The 11,423-nt window shown below is 37.6% G+C and overlaps 1 protein-coding gene across 1 annotated transcript in view; it reads right to left on the bottom strand.

The window, feature by feature from the left end:
* Nucleotides 1–35: 35 nt before the first annotated feature.
* The window catches only part of RAB2A (RAB2A, member RAS oncogene family), a 44,080-nt gene continuing 32,692 nt past the window's right edge, over nucleotides 36–11,423 (bottom strand). The window contains exons 8-9 of the mRNA XM_040587303.1: nucleotides 3,958–4,026; nucleotides 36–1,701 (exon numbers count right to left, since the gene is read on the bottom strand). Of these exons, the coding sequence (XP_040443237.1) occupies nucleotides 1,606–1,701; nucleotides 3,958–4,026 (165 nt within the window). The 3' untranslated portion in view covers nucleotides 36–1,605. The remainder of the gene's footprint in view (nucleotides 1,702–3,957; nucleotides 4,027–11,423) is intronic.

Here is an 11,423-nt window from a genome sequence, read left to right as displayed (position 1 = left end):
GTCCCTTCCCCCAGATACAAACAAAAGGTCCCACATGTTTTTTGAAACTTTATTTAATCCGAGAACCACTGCTATGTTACACCTGTCAGGCTGAAGTTTATTCACTGTTCATGTTAAAGTTCTGACGATAAAAATGGATGACACGAGGATCCACGTCCCCCACTGTTGTGTTGCAGTCAGTATTGGTCCAGTAAGACAACCGGTTTGCAGTCATTTCCTGGCAAACACCCCCCCCCCCTTTTTTTTTGGATACATGAAGCATAACCTAGCATTAGTGACACCCTTTTATCTGCAATTTATTTAAATAGGTTAAGATGGAAACTCAGTTGTTTCCTCATTTGTAGGAAAAGTCACATGAATATTCTGTACTTTGACAAATAAACACTTAAACACAGGATTTTGTTTTGCAGTGTTGCAAACCTTTCATTTCAGGCAAAACACCACCCCCTCACCACCCCCGCCAACCACCACCATAATAAGTACCAAAGCATTTCTGGTTTTGATTTTCATCAAGATTTCCAAACTGGCAGATTTTATTTTCACACCCTCTTCACAATAGACAAGATGCTTACCATATATTTAGGATTACAAGTTGTCACTAAAAGAAAACTTTACACAACCACTGTACATTTAGGTTGAAAAACTGTCCTTGCATGAAAAATATACCTAGAAATCAAGTGGTAAATAAGAAAAAAAAAAAAGTTAAGAAAAGATTAATGGTTTTATAATGTGCCATTTTAAATTTATCAAGTCCTCCTCTACTTTTCATTCCTACTCTGCTTTTACCTACAGTGTTCGTTAAGGCAAACAGCTAATCCATTTCTGAAGAGGTGCTGTGGAAATTGTGGACAAACAGCAAACATTTGGCATTAAAATAGATAGCACGTATGTAGCCTCTAGTAATACACATTAAGCATTTCTCTTGGACTTCAGGATAATGACAGGGGAGGATGAACATGCTAACAATGTCAAAAAGGCTTAAAATTTAGCGTCCAAGCAATTTCTATTAATGCTTCTGTAGTTTTCAAGCTCTTAGTAGTATAGAATTTATGCAAATGCATTAAAGAATTCTAGCTTGGCAAGTACACCCAAGCAGGTTATTAAACTATATATACAGAAAGTGATAAATACAGAATTTAAAAGAGTCCTTCCGCTTCTCTTTATAGCCTTGAAAATCGACAAAACTTGAGGACAGCTCTACAATATTAAACATTAGGTAACCACAGGAGCTGGGAAACCTAACTACACAAACTGATTAAAATACTCAGATGACTTTGTAGTGTTTAATACAATTCAGTTCGTAGTCAAGGGCACAAGACAACATTTAACAAAAATAGTCACATCAATTGACCTAGAAATCAAATGTAAATAGATATGAATACAATCTCCAAAATCTGTCTTTAAGTGAACATTAACCATTTATTCAAAGTTATACAAGAATTTGAAGGATAAAGTCTTCTGCAACAGGAAACCAACTTACAAGTTTCATGTCTCAGTTGAATTGAAGTGGTGGCGAGCGGGGTGGGGAGGGTGGGGTGGGGGGAGGGAAGGGTGAACAAACAAGTTAGTAGGCCCCATCCAGGCAGCTAGAAAGTAAAAACAGGCTCAACAGCAGCCTCCTCCAGCTTGTTGTCCTCCCTGATTGCCTGCAAGTGTTGCATTAGTAGCAGCATGTTGAGGGCCAATTTTTATGCCATTTGCCTGAAATGAAGTTTAATACACAGTGTAATTATTTCAGAACACTAATACTTGAAAAGCTTTTTTTTTTCTCCAGAAGATTATATAGCAAGTTCTCCTAATGTACGCAATAGATATGGCAAAGTTTATACGTTTTTTTAGCAGCATGTCCTTAGTGATTAAATAAAACTTAAAGGAAGATACTTTCCTTCTCATTTAAATTTTATCTCTGTGTTAAACTCTGTAGCTTAAACTGACACAAAAACACTGAGCAAGAGCTGTATTTTAATACTACTTGGCACAAGGCTTTAAAAATACATTGCGTTTGCTAGGAATGTATAACCTCTCCCCTCTCACCAAAATCTCCATTAGTTCAATATAAAACTTTTCCTCTCTAGACAGCATTTCTTTCTGTGTTGAATCAGCTGTAGAGGCTAAGGGCATATGAGTGTTCTGTGTCATCAATAATTTCTATGATCCCGAAAGACATGGCTACTTGCCAAGAACCCACACACAGTGTAGCTCTTTCATTCATCAAAATCACACTTATATCTTAACCCTCACTCCCTCAAGTGGATTTTACCTAAAAATACAGCACTTTGAGAAAAGTAATACAGTAGCTTCAGAAATTAAGCTCTTAAGGAAACTTTGCGTCACAGTAAATCTCAGATTTATAGTGCTTGGCAGTTGTTCTGCAACAGTGGTAGCCTTCGGGTTTCTGGCACTAGCTCAGTATTGACAGCAGCTGATGTGGTTTCTTTTCGCTCTTTGACTCCTCTTTAATAAAAAGCATGCCCTATGGCTCATTGGTTTTGCCCCCTCTGGGCTGATAGCAACTTCTTGAGGAATCAAGGAGCCAGACCTGGCATAAAGCCAAATAAGTAGCACGGACTGTTGGCTCTTGACAGCATATTGCAATCAAAGCTCCATAAGGCACAGTAAAGCAGTCAGCTACGATATGAAACTCGACAGATACAATGAGCATGCTTTTTCAGACACTGATTACTGTCCAATTTATACTGCACTACTGCATGCAATCTCTTTAGGAAAAACGTTAAAGTTTTGAATTTTTCATTACTAAACTGAATTTCAGAAATGTTTCACCAAAACACCATATATACGCACACATTTTCCAGGTCAGTGTCTTTGAAGGATTACTAACTATTCAAGTCTTATTTAGCGACAAGTTTCTTAATACAAATACTTTGCATATGACTGAAGTTTCCCAGTATTTCCTCTCAAAAGTCATAAAAGCAGTATTTTTAACAGTCTACAGTTCCTTACGTTAAAATACATTAAAACAGAAAGAGGTGAAGCTATTTAATTGAGTTCTGCCAACTCCCTCACTACCCCTTCAACAATTCTGCAAGGACTATAATAGTTAAAAAAAGCAGACTGACAATCCTAGACAGAGAATGCGCCTATTCACAAAACAGAATGTGGCAGTGCAGATTTTCACATGTAGTTTCACTAAGCACCTCAGCAACGATCTTTAGGAATATGCAGGATAAAAATTTCTGGGCATCAGAAAGGACTGACCACTTCACATTATCAAATTTAAACTTTGCTGTGTGACTTTTCCTGTGAATGTTAACAAAGGTCTTATATGAACCTAACATTTCTATACAGTCCTAGTATTTCTATTTACTACCACTGAATTTGAATCCGTTTCTTCTATGGCCTCTCTCCTAAGGGCTTCAGGTTTTCAACAGCATAATAATTTCAAAATTCAAGAGACATTATATGCCATTCTAGGCTCTTGCATTACAGCAGTGCTCCCTGCTTCACCTCCCCACTCCCACCCCAAACAAGCAAAGAGACAGCCCTGATAATCTGTAATTTCAGTAATGTGCATAGGCAAAATGGCTAATCTTTTATTCCCTGCAGAATCCAGCCACCTAAACCAGGAACATTTCAAAAGTCTTTTATGTAACTCTCAAAGCAATCCCTCCCCTACACTGGACAGCTCATGGAGTGCATCTGGCATATCAACATGGTCCCCCATTTACATAGTGGAAAATTATCTTTGAAAACAGATGACACCATATGGAGAAATGGATGAAAGTGGATTTTCTTCTCTTTTGGGGATTTTATTATTTTGTGATGCTTCATGGATGGATAGGGTCACTTACTTTAATCCATTTTTATAACAATGGCAGACAATTCTATATCCAAATGGAACAGATAAATATTTTACTGTCCAGCCTTCCAGGGAACGTGAATTTTGTACATTTTAAAAAAATCAACCAAACAAAAAGTATTCAGAGTACTGAAAGTTACCTCATTATTAATGTCAAAAACTCCTTCCTGGATTTTCTCGTAGATCTCCTTTGCGGTGTTAATAAATGCCTAAAACAGAGGGAAAAAAAACCACAAACACTATGAATGCAATATCCTTTGGTGTAAGATACACTAACTGGAATCCAAGCTCATGTGCAGTTGCTTCAGTGAGACTTTTCTTCCTGACCTCAGCAAGAACAGGTAAGACAACAGCATTCTATAACCGACCCTGAAGTGCAATGGATCACACACTGTTTACAAAAACAGTGGTATTTTCATAACATCTGTATTCTGCAATCTGCTGTCCAGTAATTACAGGGTAAAAGTGGTTTTTAAGATATATAAATTACTTTTAAATTATTTATTTCTGACCCTTATGAATAGATTGTGTGGCAGATGGTTTCCCCTACCCTTAATATCTTCGTAATAGGCCACTCTAGATTAGAGTGCTTAGCAACATAAAACCACAGGGTACTTACAATGATGATGTAAGGATACTGTCTGCTGGATGAAACCTTATGCTATCATTTAATATTCACCTAATTTTAAGAATGTATTTTCTTTAATTAATCTTGCACACTATAGGCAATAGACAATAGCAGAAAAGAGGCTCCAGGTTTCACTATGATTTCTGAAAATCTGTTGTTTTAATTCAGAGAAAAGACTTTGACATTCAGGTCTGAAAAAGTAAGTTATGTAAATGTTTTTCGGTTAAAGTTTATAGTCAGTGATTCCATTCTTCATCTCTCATTTAACTTTATAGGTCAAGTAATGCCTAAAATAATGTACAATTTAAAACGTGATTAACAGCAGCTAGTAATTACAATCAGTATCAAACTTATAGTTCTTTTTGTTTTAAAATACTAACACCATGCAATCATACAAGATATGCTATCTTCTGCACATGCCTATTACAGGCAAATACAGATCTAATTCAAATATAAAAAAGTAAACAGGGTTCATGGAGAGGAACAAATCATACCTTTCCTCATTTCTACACTGGAAGCATTTGACTGCTGAACTTGCCACCAGAGCTTTGTTTCCTAATTAACAGGACTGATATGTTTTCACCTTTAAAGGCCTTACAGCTCCCCAGAGTAATCAATCTACTGCAGCTCAATTACTGCACCAAGCACACACCACAGCCAGTGAAGGAGACTTGAACGACTGCAGCAGGAGCGGAAAGATATGAATATGCATAAACTCTAAGTGGGTGATCGAATCATCACAGAGGGTCATGAGAATTTGCAGCAAAATAATGAGAAGAATTAATCATTGCAGATTCACAAGGCACTTAGGAAGTGAGTTCGTTTTTCAAACACGTGTTAAGAGCTGAGGAGAAAAATTGGCTTTTGACCAAATACGGATTGATTCAAATTCCTCAGAAACTGAAGTTTTCAATGTAAGAAAAAAAATTTCAGATAACACACAAATTATTGTAATGGCTTCAGTCATGTGCCTACTGAAAGGTGCAAGTCAAAACCTCTGGAAATTCACACAGCTGGAATCCGTGAGAGTACACGCTTGCTTCTACTTCAGTCGGACATTAAACAGAACTTGAAGTCTTAAAAATTGTGTTATGATAACTTCATGTAAACCAGCACTTAACTACTGGCACTTCCACAAATTCTAGAAGATGTTGGCTAAGTACGCCTAGGCTCTCAGAATCAATTTAACGAGAATTACATTATATCTATAAAAATTACTTTAGACCAGCAAAACTAGAATGCATCTATCCTCACAAAAAAGTAAAATGCCTGGAAAACATAGTGTGATTTAACAACACTCAATCCCTCCCTTCCGCATGTACTGTACAAAGCAAAAAAGCATACCGAGTTCGGCATAGTCCATTTTAATATTAAACACATTGCCTAAGAAACCTTTGATCAGAGAAATCCAAATATTGCATTCATCTCAGTTTAATCATTTCAGATGTCTTGAAAAGATATCATCTGACCACCACGTTCCCATCAATGATTCTGGTGCACCACATACTAGTGTTAAAAACAGCACCCACTGTTATTCTGCATGGCAAAATGCCAGGCTGGCACTGGGTCAGATATAAATAATTCCTATTTGAAAACAGTGGTTTGACAAGAATATAGCACATAATAACAACTCTACCTCATGTTTTCTGCAGTTGGTATGGATTCTGAGAAAATACCGATAGCTATGAAACAACTTGCATCCTTTGAGACTTCCATTTGTTTCTTGCATCCATGTATTTTAAGTTAGCTTACGCTCCAAAGTGTAAGCAGACTCAAAATAACCACCTGAGAACTTTACTGAAAACGGCAGTCTACCTGCTTTAAGAATATCGTATCAGACTTTGGCATTGCATGCTAGTGCCCCAATTAGCAAGGACAAGAAGGTGAACCCTGTATAATTGATGACTTCTAAAAATCTCTTTCAATACTGCATGTTCTAAGTCTTATCTGGAACATGCAGCGTACTATAAACTCTCAATTATTTATGAGCAGTTTATCCTATTTGCAGATTAACTGAGCCACGCATGCAGAAAGACAGAGCATTTCCCCCTCACATCTAGTTTGGATTTATTAGACCATGTGCAGGGGCTGCAAGAACACAGCTGTAGCACTTCACACGCCAACTCGGATCCAGGTGCAGTTTAGCCACTTCCACACAACACAAGACCTCAACCAGTAAGCCCACACGGACTCAGCTGGCTGTCTACCAAGCCTACTGCAGTTGCACTGTACATTCCCATAATGCTGCTGTTACTAAAATACAACACAAAGCTACTCTGGCACTTACACTCTAAATCAGCTCAGGCTCTGGTTTGTTTTCACTATGCCAGGAGACGCAGTACCAGATTCAATCCGGATTTATACCCAGTCACCTGAAGGATGGTGAGGCCCTGGTACACAGTACCTCCATTACACAAAAAAAGACGACAGAGACTTTTGCAAAAACAGTATGTTAAGACTTCCAAATATAAAAATTCTAGACTACATTTCAGAAAAACTAAAGAAAACAACGTAACTTCAGGAAAACTTCTACATTTAATGTTTAACTCTTGGTTTTAAAAGTGTCAGTAATTTGTGATTTAGAAAGATTATGCATAAGACTACTGAATACATCTGTACCACAGCATTAAAAAAAAAGTTGCACACAAGTTATTCAGTTATTTGTTTCAATATAACGTTTTTCAGTTCTGTTCACATTATAACTAGGTTCTCAAATATTTAATAGCCTGCCAAAGAAAATTACATTACTGTACAAGTAGGAAAGTGAGACTTGTAAAATGAGATCTGCTTGTTGTGTCACATCAGCACCTGCTGCAAAGCTAACAAAGGAGCTTTTTGAGTCACAATTTATCAGTATAATATCACTTTAGATGATCTGTATAAGAAGTTTCCTAGATCATATTGCTACATAGGAAGCAAATAGTCAAGTCTCATAATGCTCACCTCAAAAAAACCCAAACCTCCAAACAACCCAAAACACAAAAAGCCAAGTACCAAACAGTACATACTGCACTTAAAAACAAATTAATCCTAAATACACTGACTGTAGAATTAAATCACCTTCAACATCCTAAACAAGGTTTACTACTCTTGAGACAAAACCAGGAAGAATGAATTCTGTAACTGGTAAAAACAATGCAAGAAGTAAGGGAGTATGTTCCTGATACTTCTGTCTTATGGAGGTTGTATTCAGGAATAATAATAAACTAAGGGCACCACATTGCACGTTGTAGAACAGCTACATTTAGTTTTCACTTGGCAGATGTCAACAACATCACTACTCTTTCTCAGAGAAAGAATGCCCTGACAATTATTTAAGGACTTGGCTACAAGCCAAACATAACACGAAAAAAGTTGTAAATGAATCACTGACACTTTTCAAAACTATTTTTTTTTATTATTATTTTAAAAGCTCACCTTTCCTTAAAATCAGAACAGACCAGGTTCTGCACCGCCAGCTCGTGTAACATGCTGCCCTCTGGTGGCGATGTTAAAGTTAAATTTAGTGCTTTGAAACAGAAACTATGCAGTCATTATTTCTGGATGCTTTCTTACAACTAAATAAGAAATGTTTAAAGGTTAAATCTCTCACAGATTCTAAAGCATCACCCTCATCTCTGTGATCAGACAACACCTAGAATTTCTTCCTCCTTCCCAACTTCCTACCTTATCTTTTAGCAGCAAGATACGATATAGTTACATTACTCTAAGGAATGCATTTGGAAACAGTAACAACATGGACCGCAAATGGATTTATCCCTAGAGCATTCACCATCCCAGTGTGTAAGTGGTGCTCGATGGCCACTTAATAGAGTGAGATCCCAAAGCTCTAAGCAGCTGTTTCATGCACAGTAAGACAATACTTTTTACAGCTAAATGATCCTTCAGAAAGCAGCCTAGGACACTAAAGAGGCTACAAAGGGGTTAATTATCAAGCAGTAGGAAGGTGCTACATAATGAACCTATGCCACAAAAAGCACCCCAACACATTTGTAGCCTTATTTTTGAATTAAAGGTGCAAAGGCACAAACCAGAACTTGACAGCAATTTCTATGTATATACCTGCTGGAGTGCAATCTTTCTGACAAGCTTATTGGGAAGATGCACATTACTAGAGCTTGAAGTGTCTCGAAGAGTCCTGCAGCTGCTGTTGAACAGTTAGAAATGACAGAGAACCTGAGGGAAAAAAGTAAACCCCTCAAATTAAGAATCCATCTCTCCACCAAAATCTACAGCTCAGGTAGGCAGCTATATCATACTTCTCATGCTCTTCTATAAAGCCTGAAACCCTTCAATGACTGAGACTTTTTGTTCTGATCATATGAGATGTCCAAGAAGCCCCAAGAACAATGGTAGAGCCCGTATTCCTTACTGCACAGCTGGGGAACAGTCCAAGGGTTGGCCACAAGGAGGTGAAAGCTGTGAATCTTCACTGGAGCCAGGTGTCCTGCCCCTTCTCTCTCCCACAGCTGAAATGACATGAGCTTCACTGCTCTATTTTTTCATGGGACAAACTGGCTAAAGCGCCAGCTTCACACAGCTGAAAGGTCACAGAACTTTGTTTTCAAGGAACTTGAAGAAATACTGGTTTTGATACAAAAGAAACCTAACTGTTGGGTTTGGTTGTTTTGGGGTTTTTTTTTAAGACTCTCATGAACTAGAAATTCTGCTCTTTTGCAAGTTCTAGTCAGATTACATCTTGTGTGTCACTTTACCTTATTACGAAAGCTATTAACATCCTAGGATTTTCAAGTCTTATTAACTAAATCCCTGCTAACTATATTACTAGGTCAAACAACTATTTGTTTACCAGCAATTAGCTGTGTTTAGGGAGGGCATGGAGGGGAAATAAAATACACTTCTAAAAATCAGTTCAAATTTAGAAGCTGCTAAGAATCTCATCTTTCCATGAGTTTTAGATTTTTACCCTTCAGAATATTACAAAGGCCATCTTCCTTCCCCTTATCTGTGACCTGGTGGTACTACTGTTGAATCTATAGGGCTTTTGAATATTCATTATCCATTTCAGCAAAAGTATGAAAGAAGCTGTCTGAAGAGAAAATTAAGTTACAGCTGAGACAAAACCACTGAGTAACCATCCAGCTACACGCAGCAGAAGTGCTCTATTGCTTAGTCAAAACCGTTAGTCTATTCAGATTTTACCCTAAGTAATGAATTCATTATTGCATTCTCTTTATGTGCAGACAACTTGGAATAACGCAGAAATACTCTTAAGATGAAAGCTTGGCATAGGGCTATATAATCCCCTCCATATGGGAAACAACTTACGAAAACCAACTCCCACACCAGGAGTCAGTGATACACTAGTACAACTCAAATGAGATCAGCTTCTGAACAGTGATGGCGTCTAGCACTAGTTTGACCAGTATCCAGAAAGCTCTTTTGCTTAAGGTTGATCACATTAATAATTATTAAAAGCAGCAGCCTGGAAAGCAAGAAGAATGCACAGTTACTGCAGTTTCCCAAATACAGCTAGGTATCTTTACTTCTTGAAAATCAGTAGTACATGTAAATGAGTTCAAGCAAATTATATTCCAGGGACACAAAGGTAAGTGCCATGTGTTGTGAAAGACCTCATCATCAGCCTGAGTTCATGCAAGTGATTCTACTCTGCCTCTACAAGTGTTAAGACACTGCCCAAGCAGACAGCACTCAGCAAGCTCTGAGCTACACAGTTCAGGTAAGAGTGCAATTAGCAGTCATATACTGCTGTTGAGCTACCAAAGAAAAAACAAATGTGATAAAATAGTTAACTTCTTGCAAATGAGAGAAAAAATTGATAAGTATTATGTGTCATTTTAATGCAAGGTTGGAAAATAACTGATGTTACAATTAAAACAAGTGCAAACATGTCTGGGGTTTGGACCTCAGACTTAGGCATATGCAAGTGAAAAGCGTACAGATAGGCATCACAGTGTTTTCTTACAGTAAAAAAACCGCAACACTGAATTCTGCCAACAGTACTTCAGAGGGCAAATCCCTCATCCACAGTTCAAGAAAACAGAACAGATAAAACCACCAAGATTCTAAAAGTTAACACTAGATTCCTTTCACCATGAATTAAAACCAAGTTCAATGTTTCAGGTTGAATTTAACTATACATTCTCCTGGGAGAAAGCCAACAGCCACGCTCAGAGTATATGTCACTGAACACTTCCAAAACATGGGCAAGTTTGTGTGTTTTTTTGTTTTTTGTTTTTTGTTTTTTTTTTTTTAAACAGAATTGTAAAGAAATGCAGTAGTGGTACAGCTTAGAAATCACTGAGGGAAAAGAAAATCACACAAATTCAGTTATGTTTTCATAGCTGGTGACAGCTTTAGAAAGAAGCTAAAAGGAAATCAAGAACCACCCCCTGCCCCATTTAAATAAGTACGATACCACTGATGAGAATAGTATAACTAGCCTTGCACTGCATTCAAATTATAACCCTGTGCGTAAACTTCCCCCCAGTAACCCTTTTATCCTCCCAACGATTCAGAAACTTCTCACCCAATCCCATTCCGTATCAAACAATGATTTAACTCTGTGGCCACACTGAATTCTTAGGAGCCTCCACAAACTACAAAGGAAGAGCCTATGTCTACTTCCCACTCACAACTATCAACTACCTATTGTACAAACAGGGTATAAACATCCCCTAACAGCCTCTGCAACAAGATAAACAGCAAACAGGATATTCTCCACTGCTAAACATTTCTATCCAAGATGTGGGTTATGAGACATAATCCTGAAAACACAATGAACATTTTAAAAATGTCTTTTAAGACCCAAGCACTGAACAGGTCAGTGTACTGCTACAGTGACAGATTGACTACACACAGCACTACACAGCGGTGGAAAAATCAGGCTTACACAAGGGAAACAGTTTAAGTAACATTAATGACAGAAGCCGATCTGTTCATATAAAGGAAAACTGCTAAAAACTCCACCATCTACAGCAAGCCATTTATGATGCA

Source organism: Falco naumanni, chromosome 3 (genome assembly GCF_017639655.2).
Source record: "Falco naumanni isolate bFalNau1 chromosome 3, bFalNau1.pat, whole genome shotgun sequence".
NCBI classification, from domain to species: domain Eukaryota; kingdom Metazoa; phylum Chordata; class Aves; order Falconiformes; family Falconidae; genus Falco; species Falco naumanni.
Note: the sequence above shows the minus strand (reverse complement) of the source record. Positions and strands in the feature narration are given on the sequence as shown.